The sequence below is a fragment of the Moschus berezovskii genome, chromosome 3, assembly GCF_049115385.1.
Source record: "Moschus berezovskii isolate FMDL1 chromosome 3, NW_MosBer_1.0, whole genome shotgun sequence".
In the NCBI taxonomy this organism is placed as follows: Eukaryota; Metazoa; Chordata; class Mammalia; order Artiodactyla; family Moschidae; genus Moschus; species Moschus berezovskii.
Genome location: NC_142462.1, coordinates 11262232 through 11284372, shown reverse-complemented (window position 1 = coordinate 11284372; position 22141 = coordinate 11262232). Strand labels below are relative to the sequence as shown.

The following is a 22141-nucleotide window of genomic DNA, read 5'->3' as shown; positions in this document are numbered from 1 at the left end:
GTCTCACCAGAGGCTGACTGAGTCCCTGGTGGAGAGGCCAGTTTGGAGCTGTTACCAGAATGTGGTAAACCCGTGCGGGTAATCGGGGTCTCAGTGAGATGATGGTACCTATGACTGCTCCACAGTATTTGAAGTGCTCCAGCCTGGGAGTCCAGATCAATCTCTGATTAGACTAGATCTCCTGCCTCCATAGCAAATTCCTTGGGGTTTCATGATCCAGAGGCCCTGTGATCTTCCAGGTCAGAGGAAGACAGGCTGAGACCTATGTGCTGTCCCTGGGGGCATCTGACATCACGCCCTTCCCCTGCCCTCAGGGAGCTCACCGCCAAGACCAGCAGCTTGCCATCACCCCCAGGGCAGCACCTCAAAGAGGCCCCTCACCCAGAGGAGGGGGTGCATGTCCTTGGAGAAGGTTGGCCTGGTCTCAGGTGGCCTGTCCCCCATAGGTAGTGAGTGTATTAAGGCCAGGGTTTGAAGCCTTCACACAAGAAAGAGACAGCAAAGCCCGTGTGTACCAGGTACCACGATGCATGTGAAGGGATGGCAGGAGTGCAGGGAGGGGACAGCGGGTCTCCAGGGAGAGGTTTCTGGGTTCACCTTTGGAAGAGTTCCCAGTGAGTGTGTGGCTCTGTGAGTGGCCCTGGAAAGGGGGCGGGGGGCATTTGTGAATATGGTGGGGATGTCCTCCTCCAGGGTCTCAGTGGGAGGTCACGGGGACAGTTGCGGGGGCAGGCTGCCGGTCTGGCTCTCAGGTGCTTGGCCCAGCCGTCTCCCCTTGTTCTGACCTCCTTCCTGACCGTCAGCATAGAGGAGGCTCCTCGGTGCCCTTAGAAAACCAGGATGGTGTGGTGTGGGTGAGTGTCCTAAAATCTCCTGAGCAGCCACTTGCGGCCAGTGGCTCCTCCCACAGCGGGAGATCAGGGGGTGACCCCTGGCCAGGGCCCTGCTGAGGGCTGGGAGGACTTGGATGCAGGGGACAGGAAGACGGCGTTTCCCCAAAGTGGGAGGATGACACCGTGACAGTGGGCACCCCGGATGCTTGCAACGTGGATAGTAAGGCGTGTGCGTGTTGTCCCCCAAGAGGTGAAGGTTTGTAGGGTCCCTCTAGGCCGCAGATGTGACAGTTACGCCGTCTGTGTGCAGAGCCCACCAGGAAGTCTGGGACAGAGCCACTTCACCAGTGTCCTCCAGGCAGAGTCAAGCCGACACCATCACAGCTGGTAGTGATGCTGCATTGGAGTTGGTAGCATACACAGCACCCCTTTGGTAGAAAAAACGAAGACTCAGTCTTAGCTTGACACCTATCATTGTCATCCCAGGTCACTCTGATTTGCAAGAGAAATCTCTCCCATGTATTAGTCCTGTGGTGAAATTAGAAACATCTCGTGCCATGCTTTAGGTTATTCTGGCTCCATTCCTGCTTATTTCATTTGTGGCATGATGGTGTCCTGCTCCTAGTCTGGCTAACAATATAGACAGTCATAGGCTTTGGACAGTTCATTTCCATTAAGGATTCACTGATGAGCAAGTAGATAAAATTATAGGAAGAGAACCATCGTTGATCCAGGGATGCTGGTGATTCTGCCATCAGAAAGTGCAGCCGACACACAGCTCCTGGGGGAAGGAAAAAAAAACAACCACAGTGATTTTGGTTCTACAAGATGATTTCATAGGAACAAAATGAAGATTTCAGCCTTTGTCTACAAACCCAAGTGTGGTTCTGTTCTATTCCATCGTGAAGTGGTCACACTCCCATTCCACTAAAAACTGCCATCAGCTTTCCCTGGCAACTGGTGTTGGCCTGAGATTCCGGCTATAGGACTGCTGCTGCTGCTGCTGCTGCTAAGTCACTTCAGTCGTGTCCGACTCTGTGTGACCCCATAGACGGAAGCCCACCAGGCTCCCCCTGGGATTCTCCAGGCAAGAACACTGGAGTGGGTTGCCATTTCCTTCTCCAATGTGTGAAAGTGAAAAGTGAAAGTGAAGTCACTCAGTCGTGTCCGACCCTAAGAGGGTGGTCTGGAATGGTGGGGGAGGGTCCCCCTCCCTTCTTCTCTGCTTTCTTTGGAAGTTGCAAGCTTGGCTAGTGACCTTCCTTCCTACAAAACAGTGGGCTACACTTTAAGATACACTGTAGTTCAGTTTCTTCTAAGAACTGGAGTATGTTCCAGAGTTAAAGTCAATCATATACTCAGAAATGGGTATTCAGATAGAAATGTGTTTTCAAGCCACATGTATAGGAATTTGCTGAACTTACAGTGTTTCCAGGAAAGGACATGGTGTGAATTATCTTTATTCTATTAGTTTCTAAAGGGTATACTCAACAAAAAGTGCAGTTTTAAGCAACATTGTATATTTCAGTGTTGTTTCTCTGATGTTAGGGTACAGCACTTTCTCCAGATAAAGAATTATTCTTTTTCCCCGCTAGTAAATGTTCTAGAAGTCAAATTTTGGTTTTCCTCCTGGTTTTCTTAAAATGTAGGTTCTGTTCACCTAAGAGATTTAACCAATACAAGCTTCTTAAGGCATTTCACCAAATATTCCCATGTGGATGGCGTAGATTTTGACATAATACTTTCAAATATGTGAAATCTAACAATATGAGCAGGAAAGAAGAAGGAGATTCTGGCTTTGGGATGGAAATTAATACAATATCCTTTTTCCCTTTCATCTCCTAAAATGTTATTATAATCTTTAAGTGTAGGTATGATGTGACTTTGTGCTAATCTTTTCCTAAAATTGAGGGAGAACTAAACTCTGTATAGAACACCACTCAACACAGTAGCCACAAGCCATAGGTGGGATTTACTTTTTAATTACTTAAAATTAGAATTCAAATTTCTGTTCTTAGTGGCACAGACCATACTTTGAACGATCAGTGCTCACACATGGCTTGTGGCTGCCATATTGGACAGCTCAGGGGGACAGCACTTCCCTCTTCCAGGGCTGCTCTATTTAAGAGAAACCATGCTATTCTAAGGGTCTTTGGGGGAGAAAAATAGAGCTTTTCCAAGTTAGAACCAGAAAATACGTTTTGGAAACAGAATGCTCATTTAATTAAAGTCTGTTTGTCCACTGTGGTTTCTTCGAGACCTCAGATTATTAGTTTAACACTAATTTAGGAGTTGAATTCACTTTGGTTACATTAAATCTGGCACCAATGTCATGCCAGACCTGGCCCATGGTGTGGAAGTGGGCAAGAGGCTGACTTTGGAGCTGAATGTGTGTGTTATCCTGCCAATGTGGGTACATCTTCTGCACATCCCTGCCCTGGTGTTGGGCATCCCTGGTATCACACTGCAGTGGTTTGTCTTCTTCAGTTAAAAGACAGACTTCGTGGTTTTAAGTAGGAGAGAATTTGGTAGGCTGGACAGTGAACAAGTTAAAATGAAAAAAAGGTGGCAGCAGTTCTTGGTACAACCAGGAAACCCCTGGTCACTCACATTTTTAAGTTCAGTCAGCTGAGTCCATAATACTTTTAGCTCTCAAGAATAGAGGGTTTGTGGGTTTTTGTTTTTGTTTTTTGCCTTTTTGATAAGAAGTGTATTGCATGCCTTCCCATGACACGTATGGCCGCTATTTAATCGGGGTCTCGAACTCCATTGTGTCTCCCGCAGTTGGTAAACCTCACAAATGTGGATATTGTGGCCGAAGCTATAAACAGCGAAGCTCTTTAGAGGAACACAAAGAGCGCTGCCACAACTACTTGCAGAGCATGGGCCTCCCAGGCACGCTGTACCCAGGTAAGCACCCAGGGCACAGGCTGCCTGCCTCGGCCCCCGCCCCACCGAGGGCAGCGGCCCGGGAGCCACCACAGCTGGGATGGAGGGGCGCTTCTGGCCACTAAAGTCTCACTAGGACTGCCTCCTGCTCACCAGCTTTCCCAGGCTTCCTCTCACCAGGGAGCAAGTGCTCGGGAAACCCCTCCCTCTCAAAATCCGGATCAGCTTCCAAGATCATAGTGATCCTTGAAAGTTTCAGGTTTTTACTTTTCTGTTTTTTTCTTTTTTTTTTTTTTGGTGGTGGTTTTTGTTTTTGTTAACCTAGGAGTATAGATTGCTTCTTTGTGCTTAGTCATCAAACTAAGATGTGAAATCTGGCTCTAAAAATGATTTCTTTTCATGAAGTGGATCAACCAAGAGTGTTCAGGCCGTGTTTTCACTCATCGGCGTTGGCCGCTGCCTGGGGCATGGGGTAGCTGGAAGACCCTGACTGCCGTGGTCCTGCCCTGTCGCAGGACTCAGGGGAAGCTGCTGTTTCCCTCATGGGCTCTGATGCTTTGCTGTGCATCTGTTGCATCTCATGTTTGGCTGTGATCTGAGAAGCTGAAGTGAAAGGTGTTCACAGAGAGAGTATGGAAAGGGCTGAATTTACTCAAGGGGCGAGCAATATTGTCAAAAGCAGCTTTCTGATTTTCTAAGACATGAAGTTTATGGATGGATCAGCTCAAGTTCACCTCTTTCAAAACACTACTCAATTAGCATGACTGCTGGAAAAATCCTCATTGGATGGAGGTGTGCGTACATGTTAAGTCACTTCAGTCGTGTCTGACAGTCTGCGACCCTGTGGACTGACGTCCACCAGGCTCCTCTGTCCATGGGATTCTCCAGGCAGCAATACTGACGTGGGTGGCCACGCCCTCCTCCAGGGGATCTTCCCAACCCAGGGACTGAAACCGCACCTCTTCCATCTCCTGCATTGGCAGCCAAGTTCTTTACCACTAGCGCCAGATGGAGGAGTAGATGTTAAATGAATAGTTGAGATTTTATCAAGCCTCGTTCAGCTTTCTGACTTTAATAAATGGCTCATAAAGAAAAACCCACCAGGGAACTCGCAGGTTATTAGTTTTAAATTTTGCCGTTTATTTTATTTTGTTATTGGGATTAGATACGTATAACGTGAGGCTTACTCTCCTGTTTTTAAGTGGGGTGGTGGTTTTAGTTGCTAAGTCCTGTCTGAGTCTTGTGACCCCGTGGACTGTAGCCCGCCAGGCTCCTCTGTCCATGGGATTCTCCAGGCCAGAATACCAGAGTGGGTTGCCATTCCCTCCTCCAGGGGGTCTTCCCGACCCCGGGATCGAACCCAGGCCCCCTGCACTGCGGGCAGGTCCTTCAGCGGCTGAGAGGGAAGCCCCCTCTTTCAGTGCGCTTCAGTCTGTTGAGTGAGCTCAGCAAGGCTCAGATCACTAGCGGCAGCTGAGGTCAGAGGGAAGAGCAGTCAGTGTCAGAATGAAGTCCTGAAACTTGAGCAGTCTGGGCATCAGGGAGTGGGGTGCTGTGGTCCTGGTACCATATCCCCCACTGATCTGGGGTCAAACTGGGTCCAGCATTGGATTTCAATGGGCCTTAATCTTCTCACCTGTAAAGTGAGGAAATTGCATCAAGCTATCTTTTACTTCCTTCAAAGTGTAAGGTCTATTTCTAGAACATAAAGGCATTGTAGCTTAGTGGAAGAGAGGAAAGTAGATATTAATAATAATAATTTATCAATTTGAGGCCAGACCCTCGAGTAGGAGATTAAGGGATGAGAAGATGATTATAGTCCTTTAAAATAAAATGTAAATACTTGATATTACATTTTTCTGTTAAAAAAATGGGTATTGGCAGTCAGTGCTTTTACTGAATGATTAAATAAGTCATTTAGCTACTCAGCAGACATTTCCTGCGGGCATATTATCTTCCAGGCCAAGTGCTACTGGAGACCATCAGTGCAGTTTCTCCGTCATCTCAGACTCTGTGCGGCCCCGTGGACTGAAACACACAAGGCTCTGTGTCCATCACCAACTCCCAGAGCTTGCTCAAACCCATGTCCATTGAGTTGGTGATGCCATCCAACCATCTCATCCTCTGTCATCCCCTTCTCCTCCTGCCCCCAATCTTTCCCAGCATCAGGGTCTTTTCAGATGAGTCAGCTCTTCGCATCAGGTGGCCAAAGTATTGCAGATTCAGCTTCAGCATCAGTCCTTCCAGTGAATATTCAGGACTGATTTTCTTTAGGATGGACTGGTTTGATCTTGCAGTCCAGCGGACTCTACTGAGATAGTAATCTGAATTTCCCTCCAAAACGGTACACGTGGAATTGGGATGACAAGATGAACCAGAGGCCCCGACAGAGTTCACAGGTTGCTTCCACTGTTTCCATGACTAAGCAGACAAGCTCTACTGTCCAGTGGGCTTTGGGGAGCTTCTCCTTCACCGAGACCTGGATGCAAGCTTCTTTTCTGACCCTGTTTCCGAATGCCTCTTAGGCTCGTCTCTTAGGTGGGAGTTAGGCAATTCCTGCCTGACCGGCCTCATGGAACGGCTCTGAGCAGAGCTCTGCGTCATGCGCTCACCTGGACGCACACATCAGGGACTCCCTGGGGCTGGAGTCTCCCGTGTCTGTGTCAGCACGCTTCTCCGTCAGGGGTGTATATATTACATAGCACCCTGCCGTCAGAATCCATTTAGTCCTCATGTGTGAGCTGGTTCCCTTTGGGGATCAGGTGGTGGCTTTCAGTCCTGCTCTCAGGAGATGAGAAGGCTTCTCGTGTGAAGATCATACTGGTGGAGGATCCATAACTGCCCTTTGAAGAAGGTCCTTCAAGGCTGCATCAGGGCGCAGGCAGGCAGGGGGTGAGGGCCTCACTGGGCTGGGGCCAGTGTACATCCCTCCTGTACCTCCTAGGACCAGGCCTCAAGAGCATGCACATGGGCCCTGAAACAGGCTTGAACCCCTCCAGACCACCTTAGGGTGAGGCCTTTCTTTGGGCTTAGGTAATGACAAAGCCTGGCTTATGAGACATGGCCAAGATTTAATTTTTCTGAACATGATTTTATTTAGGAAGCAGCTTTCTGGTCATCTGCTATAATTTCTTAATGTCTTTATAGAAAACATAAGTTTCTCTTGAGCCTAGGTGCATAGATTGCATCAGAAGCTTAGAAAGAAATGTATCGGTGGTCTGGGAGCCCTGGACTTGTGGTCCCTCGCTGTGGTGGCTCTGAGGGTCTCAGGAGGCCCCATGGCCTGGCAGAAAGGAAGCCCAGCTCAAGGTGCTGTCAGCACCCTGGGCAGGCCACAGAGTCTGCGTTTGCAGAAAAGGATGGACACATCAGGAAGCATATTAGCTTGATCAAAAAGACAGCCGGTGCAATTGACTTCTATGGGTTTTATTCATACCCCTTCTATAAATCAGGATGTGGGCTATTATATTTACCCATTTAATAAGAAACCCACATTTCCAAGGCTAAAAAATCACATTACCAGTGGTAATAACTGATTTGAAATATATTTTTTCAACGTGGCATTGATTGTGAAGGAATGAAAACATAAAATTTAGAAATAGGGATTTTCCTGGCAGTCCAGTGGTTAAGACTGTGAACTACCAGTGAAGGGGGCACAGATTCAATCCCTGGTCAGGGAACTAAGATCCCATTAAGCTTCATGGAACCGCAAAAAAAAAAAAAAAAAAAAAATGGAGAGCTGAAGAAAAAAATGCTTAGAAATGCTCAGAATTGCTTCTAGTCTCATAAGCTGTGCTGGGGCCAGAAAGCACAGGGAAGCCACGGGGGAGAAAGGCCTGGATGCTGCATGTGTGTCTTCTGAGGTCATGGGATGTTTTTAGCACAAAATTGGTGTCAAATTTTGTCAATTTTGTCAACTTGTCAATCTTACTGGAATAATATAAAACGTATCTGGAAAAATAAAAGAGGAATTGGCATTTTTTAAAAAGAAAAGTAATGTCCAATGTTATATTAAAACATTGCTGTCAGCTGGACCTCTTTGAAGAATAGACAGATAAACCAATAATAGAAATGGATAAGCCTTCCAGAGACCCTATGATCAATCAGCACATCCTATCTAAGAAAAGAAGACACAGAGTAGTGGGATTTCAGTGAACTCTACAGAACTGGTTTGGGAAGAATTGATTAGCCATTAGGAAGAAAGTCAGTTTAGATTTTTAGTTTCTTATATATTAGGAAAAATTGCAGGGAGATGAAAAACTGATATTTCCAAAAGTCCAGCCATTAATCTAGAATACAGAGAGGCTATGCAGAATATGTAGCTGTATCTTCAACTATGGAAAGATAGGGGTGACATAGCAAAGCAAAGATCAGCTGGAAGAGCTCCCCAGGTCACCGCTCATCTCCACGCTTTCTAGACTTCCTACAAGGCTTGCTCTTGACTTTCCAGGTCGCTGTGTTCAGGGCCCAGGAACTCCCGAGTTCCTTCCCCTGTCACCACGGTTGGCTGCAGCATCCTGGTGGCCACGTTTCTCCTACGTCTCTGTTCAGTGTGACAGAGTCAGACCCTTTGATCATTTCTAGCTGAGAGTTCTTTCATCCTCAAGAGGGCCGTTGTCAGGAGTGACTGAATGAGTGGACTGGGGAGTATTTGAAACATTACAAGAACTTGTCAACGGGACACAATTGTAAAATCACAGTCCAGCTTCTGGGGAGAGTGGCGGTGCTTGTTCCCTGATCTGAGGGGGTAAGGCAGGTGTCATCAGCTCTGATCCTCCTCTGTCTGGCTGGCAGGGTTGCTGGGAAGATTAGAAATAATCTCCGCGAAGATCCTGGCTCTTGTAGGCACTTAACACATGTCAGATTTAACGCTGGATGACGAGACCGAATCCTTTGACTGTAAGCGTTTCTAAACTGGTCTCTCTAACTGTCTTTGACTTTAGTCATTAAAGAAGAAACTAATCACAGTGAAATGGCAGAAGATCTGTGCAAGATGGGATCAGAGCGCTCCCTCGTGCTGGACAGACTAGCAAGTAACGTCGCCAAACGTAAGAGCTCTATGCCTCAGAAATTTGTTGGTAAGAGTTAAACGTTTCCTGTCTCTTAAAAGAACAACCATGCGGGTGCTTTAGACGGTGATTAGTTGAGGGAAGGAGAAAGGAAACATATCTAGTTTTTTCAAAAAATAAAAAGCAAAAATTAGCAAGCTTAACATTTCTCAACTCTTTCGGAATGGTTTTCCAATAGGCTTCTTAAAAATACCAGATCTTCTCCCAGGGGCTGTTCTTAGAGGTGGTTTTGCAAGGTCTGCGGCACCTGGTGAGATCTGCTCTGGGTCTGTCGGGGATGGCCGATCAGTGAGCCCAGGGCAGAGGGCACACCACCCAGACCCCAGCCCCGGCAGCCTTACTGAGCCGCAGGGGCTCCTTTGTCCAAAGTTCATAACACTCCCCACAGGGGCTACTTCAAAGTCCAAAAGGGCAGAATTGCAGGGCAGCTGCCCCGCGAGGTGCACAGCAAGGCGTAGCGACGGCTTCGATTGCTGTCTGCACTGCTGACTGTAGCTGTGCCCGGTGCTGTCAGGGTGGGGTCACCCTCTCCTCCAGTGTAGACGGGGGCACACCCATAGCCGTGTCGTCCAGCCCCGACACTGGATGTGTATCTAGGATAACACCTGGGCAGGTGGGAGGGTAGAGAGGCACTGGGCTGGGACTCCGCCTGGTGTGACCTTGTGAAACGACTCTCCTCTGCAGCCTAAGTTTCATGCTTTACATAGCTCTCAGGCTTTTCTGGGCTTCTCTGGTGACTCAGACAGTAAAGAATCTGCCTGCAATGCTGGACACCTGGGTTTGATCCCTGGGTTGGGAAGATCCCCTGGAGAAGGGCACGGCAACCCACTCCAGTATTCTTGCCTGGAGAATCCCATGGACAGAGGAGCCTGGTGGGCTGCAGTCCATGGGGTCGCAAAGAGTCAGACACAACTGGGTGGCTAAGTACACACACAGGGTTTTATGAACATAGAGTAACACCAGGGTGTGAGAACATTTAAAACCCTCCATGTGAAGATGGTATTATGAAGATAATATAGAAAGAGGATGGGGGAGGGGAGGGTCACTTCCAGGGAACGGATCAGTAAAAACTTGTAAAGTTGACGGTGACCTTGAGGTAGAAAGAGGATTTCTACACATTTTTCACAGTGGAAGAATGGAGGAGGATTCTAGGCAGATCAGAACAAATACAGAGCAATGGTGATGCTGGCTGGGGACTTGAGGGGGACATGTGGACAGGCTCGAGAAGCAGGGCAGATTCCAGGGTGAGTCACGGATCCTCAGGGAATCCCCTGAGTAGCAAAGCCCCAGTCAGCTCTGGTCATAGGTGAATGGCCTTCGAATGCCGGTGAGAAATGCAGCCTTAACCCAGCAGGCAGAAGAGAGCACTGGCACGTGTTTAACTGGAGTCACCTCTTGGAAAATAGAGACCTCTGGTGCCAGAAATTGATTGGAAATGGGAGAACATGGGGCCTTGGTGGCCAGGAAAGAGGAAGGTACGGGGCAGAGGCTGGTGAAAGAGGAAGGTGGGGCCGCACGGGTGATGGAAACCACAAGTCATGCGGACTCGGGGACACGTGTGCCACGGACAGGTTCTGGGAATCGACAGTCTGGGTTTGGTCTGTCCATTTTGAAGGACTTTCTGAATGAGGCCCCGTGGGAACCTGGGGAATGTGTGTTAGGAGAGAGGATGGTTGTAGCATGGGGTCAGTAGTCAGTGAGGCCTGGGCTGGGTGCTGACCTGCAGGAGGGCACAGGACCCAGGGGAGGCCAGGTTCTTGGGTCCAGCCTCTCTCCAACACTGAAGAAAAGGCTCCATTTTGATTGTGTTTTAGGTAGAGGTTTGTCATAGGCCTGGAGTTGGGAGGGGTGACGGGAGGAAGGAATCAGTTAAAAAACACTTTTCAAACCACCGGCTGGAAACAGAGTGTGGGGAGTCACCCACATGAGTGTGAGCCTTTAGACTGTGAGAAATGGGGAGGCCGCTCACTTCCTGTGCAGAAGGGGGTGAGGTGACTCAGACAGCTGACTTCTGGGGGTGGGATCTTAAGCAGCACCAGCTGGGAGTGAGAGCAGGGCTCCCCACCCCTCCCAGGAGGCCGCGTGTGGTGGAGGGGGGATGGGGGCCCCCGCAACCAGGGGAGGTGGAGCAGCAAGTGTGTCTGAGGATGGTTGGACCGTCGTGGGCCCTGGGGAGCTGGGTACCACTTCCTTCTTCAGATCAGAAAACTGCTGCTGCTGCTGCTGCTAAGTCACTTCAGTCGTGTCCGACTCTGTGTGACCCCATAGACGGAAGCCCACCAGGCTCCCCCGTCCCTGGGATTCTCCAGGCAAGAACACTGGAGTGGGTTGCCAGTTCCTTCTTCAATGTGTGAAAGTAAAAAGTGAAAGTGAAGTCGCTCAGTCGTGTCTGACTTGTAGCGACCCCACGGACTGCAGCCTACCAGGCTCCTCCATCCATGGGATTTTCTAGGCAAGAGTACTGGAGTGGCTTGCCATTGCCTTCTCCGGATCAGAAAACTGGAGGATGCCAAAAAATAAAAGTCACTCAGTCATGTCCGACTCTTTGCGACCCCATGGACTGTATTGTCCATGGAATTCTCCAGGCCAGAATGCTGGAGTGGGTAGCCTTTCCCTTCTCCAGGGGATGTTCCCAACCCAGGGATCCAACCCAGGTCTTCCACATTGCAGGCGGATTCTTTACCAGCTGAACCACAGGATGCCAAGGGCTTTGTGAATGGGTGTTTCAGCCCCTGTGACTGATGGAAACTTCAGACCAAATTACCATCAGTGAAACTCTGCTGGAGCTACCTCCAGTGAGAGCACAGTTTAGGTGTTGTATTGAGATTTAGATAGTTTTTGTGTTAAAAAAAAAAAATATATATATATATATAAAGAATAAATAAAAAAAAAAACAGAACCCCTCTCTCTGATCAAACAAAACTAAGGTTAAAAGAAGTCCCTGGGGAGAGGTGGGCCACACAGGAGAAGTGGGGTGGGAAACAGGTAGAGGATGCCAGAGTGGAGATTGGAAAGGGACTCAGAACCAGCTGTGCACTCTGGTGGATGTTTCCCCAAGAGTTTGGTGCTTGGCAGTTTATTTCTAAAATAATGCCTCTTACCCTCACATCAACTTGATGGGGTTTTCATCAACCACTCCTCCCTTGTCATGCTAAAAGTCAAAAAGGAAATGGACCTCTCAGACCTCTCTTTACCTCTCGAAGCTGAGTTTATCTTCTTATGTAATTTCAGAAAGAGTGTGTAGGAACGCAGCTGTTACTGTACACGCTGGCCCAGTAGTGGTGGGGTTGAAAGAGCTCCAGGCTTTCATTCGAGAGAGGCTCAGACCTCTTGCTGTTGTGCTTGGTCGCTCAGTCCTGTCCGACTCTGCAACCCCGTGGACTGCAGCCTGCCAGGCCCCTCTGTCCACGGGATTCTCCAGGCAAGAACCGTGGAGGGGGTTGCCGTTTCCTTCTCCAGGGGATTTTCCCGACCCAGGACCAAACCTGCATCTCCTGTGTCTCCTGCATTGCAGGCAGATTCTTCCCCACTGAGCCACTGGGGAAGACCCTTACTACTATTTCTATTTATTTTGAATGACCTCTTACTTGATTGAACTTTGCATGCAAGCAGCTGTTTTCAAGAAGCTTCTGTAGGTGTTCTGTTTCCATAATCGTGTCTGTGTTTGAGGAGGTCTGCCTGCTGCCTTTCTCCTTGAAGAGCATGGTGACGAGTGAGGTGGGTCACTGCCTTTGTTCCCCCAGTCTAGAACATTCTAGATTTTGCCATCATGACTGAAGGCAAGATTTCCATTTTCTGTCTGAGTGCCTGAAGAGTTTTTTCTTTAACCTGAAAGTTCAATACAACTAGGTTGTGTCCTGGTGTTTTGCATTCTGAATAAAAATTTCCTGACATTTTAATCTGGGGATTCCCTTCTTTTCTCTTTTATTTCTTGGAAATTCTCTTTTTTATGAATATGTCTTTTGTTCCATCTGTTATGATCTCTGTTCAGAGATCCCAGTTGTCCTTTTGTTGGAGTTTGTCTTCCATGTCTGTTAGCATTTCTCTGGGTTTTTTCTCTTTTTTTTTTGCCTTTTTCACATTTATTCACTGATGCTATCCTGTGTTTTTCCTCTAGCTCAGTGATTCCATTTTCAGGAGTTTATGTTCTACTACTTGCTATTTCTAATCCCTGTATTATCTGTAAATAACGCTGTTTGGACCTCATTTTGTTTCCTGAGATCTAAAATCTCCTTTTTCATCTTATTGTGCTGTTCTAGCCTGCCATGTTTCAGTGTCTTTTTAGTTGAATTCATGTCACAAAGCAGTTATGAGACATTCTTCTCTTCCTTGAATTAGGCTTTTTCTGAGGATGAGCTTATTGCTCTATGTTTTACTTCCTTTCTCCCCTTGCTAGAAAATATATTCACAGTAACTATGACATTTTCTTTTCATCTGATAGAGCTTGACTGATGTTTGCTGTGTTCTTCCCATTGTATCTGAGATGTGGTGTGTTCTTATTTTTCTGTGAGAGCTCAGCTTTTCTCAGCCCTGAAGGAATGCCAGGGATGAGGTTGGAGGAGTTGAAGGAAGGCAAAGTGCAGCCTTTGTTAAAAGACTTGCTCTCTGCCCTTTCTCCCTCATTCTGAGATTTGGTTAAATGCCCTAAACTAGTCATCGCTGTGCCTGGTCGGGAAGTATTTCTAGCTGCCAGAGGATGCTCTGGCCCTTGGGGTGTCTCCTCCCAGTGCACAGCATCGAGGACTTAACTCGCATCTCCCAGCCAGTGAGTCACCCTCAGCACTCACTCATCCAGTGTCACCTGGTCTCATTAGGAGAGGTTTCACCTGCTTTTTGATCAGAAGTGAAAAAAGACAGCTATCTGAATTGATTGTCTATGGATATGAGGATGTTAGGGAAACTGCTGAGGATTTTGTTGCTTCATACTGAAGGTTTTATAAGTAAAATCAGCTGTCAAGCTTAGCCATGTATCTCAGGCCAGAGTTTTCTTTCCTTGATTTTTATGAATATGTATTTCCTTAGACTATGTACTTTCTTTCGCATTCTGCCAAAGTGAACGTTGCGGGATTTTCTCACTCTGTGGAATGTTAAGGGAGGAGAGAGTCTGTGGGTGGTTTCAATATGCCCCGCAGGTCTGAAATGCATGTCGGTGTTTCCCCTGCATCCTTTTATTGTTGATTCCTGGTTTTAAAGAACCGCTGCTTAGGAAGGCACAGAACCATGCCTGGGAGAAACAGGGTCATTAGTGGGAAAGCACCACTGGGTGGAGCTATAAGTACTTTATATGCATCAGAACTGTCGTGAAGCCCACTCCCTTCCCCACCTTGCCAGGCGTTAATGGAAGGATAGACCAGGCAAAAGGGACTCATTCTCCTCTGGGGTTAATGTAACCAGATTTTTATCACCTTGATACAAAAATAGGGGGGGGGGGAAGCACAGGGCTTCTGTGTTGCTGTTCAATTACCTTAAAGGGAGAAACACCACTTCTATGATCACTGCTACTCAGCTTCCATAGAGAGTCCAATATGACCCGGTTCTGCAGAGGGTGTGGCTGGCCACGGACAAGTTTCTGTGTGTCATGTAAGGATCACGTGGTACCGTTGTCAGGGCATGTGTCACTCCGGACTATCAGCAGATTGAGGTGAAAGGGAGCCAGGCTGCTGTATGATACACATCCCAACAAAACAAGAAGCAGGACCTAAGGATGCTTTCTAGTCTGATGCAGCATACTTCTGGATAGTTATCAGTGGCCTCAGATTTGTTCAGGATTGTTAATAAGTCTGGGAACTATGGAGCAGTCTAACCTTCTGTTGCTAGAACTGGCTGCAGGCCATGATGTCAGGTGTCAGTGTGGGAATCTCCACCATGATCAGTCTTACCGGCCGCCATCAGCCATAACCTGGACTCTTGGGCAGCCAGAAGGCATCCTCACTTTTGCCTTCCACCAGTAGGGGTGCCCAGGTGGCGTGAGTGGTAAAGAACCCAGCTGCCAGTGCAGGAGACATGAGATTCAATCCCTGGTTTGGGAAGATCCCCTAGAGGAGGGCATGGCAACCTACTCCAGTGTTCTTGCCTGGAGACGGGCTCCAGGCCATAAGGTTGCACAGAGTCGGACTCAACTGAAGCAACTTAGCTTGCATGCACACACGCGATGGAGAAGGGCCCTTCTTCCTTCCAAGCCTTCCAGCTTCCTTTGATATAGTCTTCCCCGGGTCTACCCTTCCCATCCATCTGCTCGGGGCTCTGGCTCCCCCCACCCACCCATCTCAGCCTCCAAGCTCCCTCTCCCCTTCGTCTCTTCTTGCTGCTCCCTGTGTGGGACACATATCACAGTCCGCAGCTGGTGCTTAGCCCCTGAAGGATTAACTACTCCATAGTTCCCAGACTTAATAATAATCCTTAAAAAATCTGCGACGTTAACCGTCCAGAAATATGCCTCATCATATAGAAAGCAGAATTAAGTCCCCGTAGCAAACCTTCCCTTTCCTTCACAGAACTTCTCAGACAGGGATGCGCCCTATATGACCATGCACTAATATCTGTCTCCCCGTGGGCTGTGAAGGACGTTACTTGTTGGCCATTCTATCCCTCCTGTCTGGTCCAGGGTGGACACTCAGTGGACATGTGTTGAGAGAAGGAAAGAAACAGAGAGAGGGTAAGCAGTTCAGACCTGCCTCTGAATGCCACTCCTCCCGTGACTTGTTAACTAACCAACTAACCACCGCTGACAGTAAAGTGAATCAACAGACCTTAACAATGAGGCAGACAGTTCACTCATGGATTTGCTAATGAAGCCAAGGTTTCCTACTGAGCTTAGAACCTGTGCATCAAGAAGGTGTTATCTTCAAGGATATTCACTTTATTTCATTAGGAAAATTTGTACTCAAAAGCTAATTGCAAGAAGTCAAGTCTTTTCTCAAATTTCCCGTTTCCAGGGGAAGCGAGCTCGCTGCCTCCTACCAACCATGATCAGATCTTAGGCTTCTTGAGGCCAAACTCGCTGACGAGTCGTTGACAGTAATTTCTTGCAAATCATTTCTGCTCAGTAATTGTTTGAAGGAACAAGTAAATGTCACCCCTGGAGCTTGCTCAGTCTGCTCTCAACTTTCTACCAACTTTCCACCAAATGACTGCAGCACAGGCTCCTTGCTGCTAAGAACTGAGAAGCAGCATGGGATTCAGCGGCCAGGGAAGATGTGGAGGCTGGCACATCTGATGGTGCTTTTCACCCTCACGCAAGTCAGGGCCAGCTTTTTGTTGTTGACAAGACATACCGTTTCACTATGAAGAATATAAAGTTCCTATATTTCTGATTAAGCTTTATTCTAGAGTATTATATTTATTCTAGAGTATTATAGTTATGAACTTAAAATATATGACATATCACACATTGTTATAATCATATAATTGCTTGAATTAAATAAATTAGTGATGTTAACCAGCCATTGTGAATTACTTAGAACTCTATATGAAAATATATAATTTCAATATTAAATTTAAATTAAATATAAAAATCTTTAGAGCTTCCCAGCTGGCGCTAGTGGTAAAGAACCTGCCTGCCAATGCAGGAGACATTAGAGACATGGGTTCAATCCCTGGGTCAGGAAGATCCCCTGGAGGAGGGCACAGCAACCCACTCCAGTATTCTTGTCTGGAGAATCCCATGGGCAGAGGAGGCTGGCGGTCTATGTCCATAGGATCGCAAAGACTCGGACACAGCTGAAGTGACTTAGCACACTCAGCACACTCAAAATGTTTATTAACACCCAGAGTAAATACAAGTATTGGTTTAGTGTTTGAATATATGCTGTTTAAATTGGCACACCATGCTTGGTTCACCTGTTCGTTTATTGATTTGTGTAGACAAAGTGGTTTAGATGCCAACCCCGGGCAGGGCGCCATGCCAGGTACAGGGCAGGCAGAGCCCTGTCAGCTTTGCCCTATTTTGCTGATGTCCACATTGTGTGTCTGCCCGGGATCGTTGCCCCCACGGGTGTAGATGTCAGCTGTCGCTGCCGGGCACAGAGGTAAGCTGGGCCTCTCTGACTGTCACCCGCTTCCCACAGGGGACAAGTGCCTGTCGGAACTGCCCTACGACGGCAGTGCCAGCTACGAGAAGGAGAACGAGATGATGCAGACACATGTGATGGACCAGGCCATCAACAACGCCATCAGCTACCTGGGGGCTGAGTCCCTGCGCCCCCTGGTGCAGACACCCCCGGGCAGCTCCGACGTGGTCCCGGTGCTCAGCCCCATGTACCAGCTCCACAAGCCACACGCGGAGGGCCCGGGGCGCTCCAACCACTCAGCCCAGGACGGCGCCGTGGAGAACCTGCTGCTGCTCTCAAAGGCCAAGTCCGCGTCCTCGGAGCGCGAGGCGTCCCCGAGCAACAGCTGCCAAGACTCCACGGACACGGAGAGCAACACGGAGGAGCAGCGGGGCAGCCTCATCTACCTGACCAACCACATCGCCCCCCACGCGCGCAACGGCCTGTCCATCAAGGAGGAGCACGCGGCCTACGACGTGCTGCGCGCGGCCGCCGAGGGCCCCGCGGACGCGCTGCGCGTGATCGGCACGAGCGGGGAGGCCCTCAAGGTGTACAGGTGCGAACACTGCCGCGTGCTCTTCCTGGACCACGTCATGTACACCATCCACATGGGCTGCCATGGCTTCCGAGACCCCTTCGAGTGCAACATGTGCGGCTACCACAGCCAGGACCGCTACGAGTTCTCGTCCCACATCACGCGCGGCGAGCACCGCTTCCACATGAGCTAAAGCCGGGCTGCGCGAGCCCGCAGGCAGGGCGGCCGCGCCCCTGGGCAGGCGGCCGGGCTGGCTGCACCGCTGTGCTTTGTCCTCCAGGTGGTACTTCGTCTTGTTCTGAGTTGGTTGATTTGCTTTTGAGAACAGGACGTTTTTCTTGTTAGATGCGGGGTTCCATTTGGAGCCCCCGGAGTGCTCTCTTACTAGACGATTCTCTAGACCGCAGGCTGAAATCCCCTCCCCTGTTGCTTCCTAGAAATCGCCGGCCTCCAAGTGATAGGTCATGTTCGGAGAGAATTGTATAGAAACAGGCGGAAGCCCGGGAAGGAATGAGCTGGTTCGTGCTGAGCGTGGTTTCGCGCGCCAGGTGGGGTTTGCAAGGTCCCGGGAGCTGGGCGCGCAGCCCCTGCGCTGTGGCTGTGACCGTGACCCTGGGGTGAAATGCCCTCATTGCAGGGCCGGAAACTGCGTGCATCCTGCACCGACAGGCCACAGGTTCCAAAGGAAGAAATTATTCTAAGTCAAATTCTGCACACTGCCGGGAAAACTGACTATTGGGCAGAGGGAGGGGACGGCTTGGGGAGCTTTTTGGATTCATTCTCCCTTTCAAACTTTGTCATGACGCGGCCCAGCCCAGAAGCCTCCAGAGGCCTGTTGTCCCATGGAATGAACTCTATTTCCTTGGGGCACCTGGGCCCACTGTTCTCCACTCTCTCATCTCCTAAGGGCCCCCAGAGTCTATCACTACATTGTTAACACCAGCCCTGAAATTTGGAGATTAATTCCTTTTGAAATGTTCAGATGATAAAATCCCTCAGAAACCAAACCTTTATTCTAAATTCCACACTCATATCTGGTTCTGTACTCCTTCCTGCCCGGTCCGGCCTGTGACCAGAAGCCTATTTTCCCACAGAAAGTCGTCCTAAACTTCATTTAATGTTGTGTTTGTAGCTCCAAGCATGGGTTTCTTATTGTGGGTACATTTCTTTCCCTGCCTTCTGTGTATAGTATTCTCATTTTAATATCCATTAAAGGATTCAGAATGACCATTTTCAGGTCAAGGAAATTTGGCAGATGAAGTCCGGGAGCTACTGCTTACACCCAGCACCTGTTTGTTTGAAACCACACTTTAAAACCATCTGACACGCTCTTCTCTAAGGACAGAGCTGCACCCTTGTGTCCACGTAGGCAGGATGCACCTGTCTGACAGGGGGAGTGTCCAGGATCATCTTGTGACCAGAACTCAAGGTCCAGCTGGACAGAGGGAGGTGGCCTGGGAGGTGAGGACCGCTCATGCCCTCAGAGGCCCACAGAGACGTCCACGGGTCCCGATCCTAACCTGGAAAGCAATAGGATAGGTTCTTGCTATCATTAAGAACATTCATCTCAACCACCTAGCAGGAAGGGCATACAGTTGCAAATGTTTCCAGTATTTTTCATCACCAAAAATGTCCAAGGTGACCATAAGGAAACAGCAAAAACGGTGCACAAGTATCTGCATTTCAGCCAACTCCAGAGATCCTGGGCTCAGCACTCTTGATATTTGGGGCTGGATACTGCGTTGCAGGGGATTTCCCCAGGCATCCTAGGCTGTTTAACAGTATGAGGTCAACACTTGGGTTGGGAAGATCCCCTGGAGGAGGAAATGGCAACCCACTCCAGTATTCTTGCCTGGAGAATCCCATGGACAGAGGAGCCTGGTGGGCTGCAGTCCATGTGGTCACAAAAAATTGGACACGACTGAGTGACTATCACTTCACTGGTCACTTACCCAATAAATGCCAGTAGGACCCCCCAGTTGACAACCAGAAATGCCCCTGGGAAGAAAAAGGTGTCCCTAGTGGAGAACCACGGCTCTAATTGAATTGTAAACCAATCAAGGGTCTGGAAGCCTTCCAGAGATGAAAACCCTGCCATGAATGTCCCCAGTCAGTGGTCTCGAGCGTGACTCCTGTTCCTTTGGATTCATTTTAATTCTTTCAATAAACTACCCCACCTTCAGTCTTCAGAAGCTTATCTTCCCAGGGGAACTTGAGTTTTGTGGAAAGGGTGGCAGCCTAGCATCCTTGAGTCATGGGACTCTTTGCTTACGGAACTGTGTGATATTTTGAACCTGGAAATAGACAAAGTTGTAGTAACTTAGTCAGTGGCCCACTGAGGCACTGGGTGAGGGGCAGAGAGGGACTCTGGGCCGTGGACAGCGTTAGTTCAACATGCAGTTACAAAGAGAGATCCACCTTATCCCATGAACGCACATATTCAGGGTGAGAGACTGCTTCCGTGTCCAGTTTGCAGGCCAGTTTCACCTGCTGCACCTGTTCCACGGGGCCCATTGGCTGAGCAGAGTGATCTTTTCCCCTGTGGCTTCAAATGGACCTCAACCCACCACTGTAAATAGTGGCTGAGGAGCTGTCTTCCCAGGACTTCCCCCTCCCTCTCTCTGCCTTTTGTAGTCAATATAACTTTATTCACACACCTTTTGTTGTGGTTTTCTAATGTAACACCATTTTTCTCTGAAACTATTGTATTTAAAGTAAGGTTTCATTAATGCCAACAAGTAATGAAATTATGCTTGAAAGGTGGCCATGTTCTGTACCCAAAGCTGTTGACGTTTTCCTTCTAGCTGGTAAAAGTAGCATTTTGCATGACCTTACCCCGTTTCACTCTGGTTTGTTCGGCTACTTGATGACGTGAGTGTGTGTCTCGGGGACCACTGTGGATGCACTGGGCTTCATGCACTCTTGTTGTGTTAAAAATAAATATCAACCAAAGGAGGGGCGCCGGGAGCAGATGGGTTCCGTTGGTCATGAGAAGTCCCTGTTTGGCATTCCGGCCCATCCTGGTCACCCTCTCCGCTTCACTCAGAACACCTGGACCCTGCTCCTCACCCAGGTCTTCCTGCATCACGTATCTTAGAGCGTGGGCTTGTCCTTGTAGAAGAGACATTACAAAGAATCGTGTTACTACTGCTTTGTCACCCAAGGGTGTGTCCCAGCACCTAGCATTTCAGATACCAGCACGTTTCACTTCCAATTCAGAATCAACCAAAAATGAGATGCCAGACTCTTCATCGAGAAAGACAGCTATCTCTCAATGCAAGGCGAGTTCTTTTTTGTTTTTTTTTTTTTTCTATTTTTGTGCCTTTCCTTGTTTTGTTTTCAGTGGGACTTTCTTAGCATCATCTTCTTGCAAAAACAAATGCGAGATGCCACGGACTTCTGTAGACCAGTCATGAAGTAAATCTATTTCCCTCGTGCACTTATGTTCCAGCAATAATGAAGGGGCAGCGTTACTCAGAATCCAGATCTCTCTCCTTCAGTTGAGTGGTTTTGTTTTTTCTTAACATTAAAAGAAACCAAAATTAGACTTATTTAAGATATACAGACATCAGAAATTAAAGAAAAAAAAAAGCACATATGCTGTTGGTGCCATAGCATTCACTGTGAACAAGTGTGACCAGAAATGAATATGCAATCTTGTTTCCAATACTTTCTAATACACTTTTCTACAATGTTGTGTGTGGTGACTGTTCAGGGTTCAATTTATGTGTATCTTTAGGTGTGCAGCTGCCATTTTGGCAGATTACTTGTACAGGACTGTAAATGAGAAAATGCAGTTGTATTTCCAATCTGCCTCTATGATGATGTTAAATTATTTCTGTTTTGCTGTGAACAAGGGGCGTGCCCTTGGAGGAATAGAGTATCCTTTTGTACACATTTTCAAATGCTTACTCTGTGGTAATAGAACTAATAAATGCAGCGAATATCTGTCTGCCCCATGCTGTGAGGCCCATGCTGGTCTTGAGAGAATCGCCGTGCAGGCCTGCCACCTGCTACAGACTCCCTCCGGGTCGGAGGAGGACGATGGGCTTGGGGGCAGGTACAGGACAAGGTGGGATCATATGTGATCATGTGCATTTGCCGTTGCTGCCAGTGTGTCAGTTCCCTTTGGCAGGCTGAGCACCTCCTGTTCAGGCTGTGCTGGGCTTGGGGTACTTGCGGGTTGGAGGGTGAGTGGAGGTTGTGGGCAATATGACACAGGTTCCCCAGCTCTTCTTAGAGCAGTGCTTAATGCCATGCTCAGCAATGGGTGGCCAGGGCAAGCACAGAGGCGGGGGCTGACCGCAGTAGCCACCCTGGGGGCAGTCTCCCTGCTGAGCTGCACTAGGGCAGGGGGCGCAGGGCTGGGGGTCTCAACTCTGTCTGCCACAGACCCGCACTGCTCGAGACGCTCGGTGGTTAAAACCCTTTGGCCTGTTGGGAGAACCAGCCAGACACGGTGTGGGCTCAAATCTTTACTAGATAAGATAAGATAAAGTGATCAAGTTTACACGGTTCAACATTGGATCCAAGTGGGGTGAAACTTGAATGAAATCCACAGACTGTTCAGTTTCACATCAGGCTCTGGCATCAGGGGCTTTTCGTAAATGTCAGTGGCCGGGGCAGCAGCCTTCAAAGAAGTTTTCGGCACCCTTACGTTACTGCACTGAATGAACGTGTGTCTTAGAGGTGATGACACAACCATTGCCAGATCCACGGTTTCGCAGTTACATCCTGTCACTTCTCAGCGCTCACGGGGTCAAGAAA

General features: G+C 48.5%; 1 protein-coding gene across 13 annotated transcripts in view; it reads left to right on the top strand.

Annotated features, from left to right (window-relative positions):
* IKZF1 (IKAROS family zinc finger 1) overlaps positions 1–21326 on the top strand; it is a 97956-nt gene extending 76630 nt beyond the window's left edge. For 6 of the 13 annotated variants that reach the window (XM_088833068.1, XM_088833064.1, XM_055420377.2 and 3 more), the window contains 3 exons: positions 3618–3743; positions 8666–8800; positions 16858–21326. In XM_088833068.1, coding sequence (XP_088689194.1) covers positions 3618–3743; positions 8666–8800; positions 16858–17567 — 971 coding nt within the window. In that variant the 3' untranslated portion in view covers positions 17568–21326. The remainder of the gene's footprint in view (positions 1–3617; positions 3744–8665; positions 8801–16857) is intronic. The other 7 variants (XM_088833078.1, XM_055420379.2, XM_055420376.2 and 4 more) reach the window with 3 other exon arrangements.
* The last annotated feature ends 815 nt before the right edge of the window (positions 21327–22141 follow it).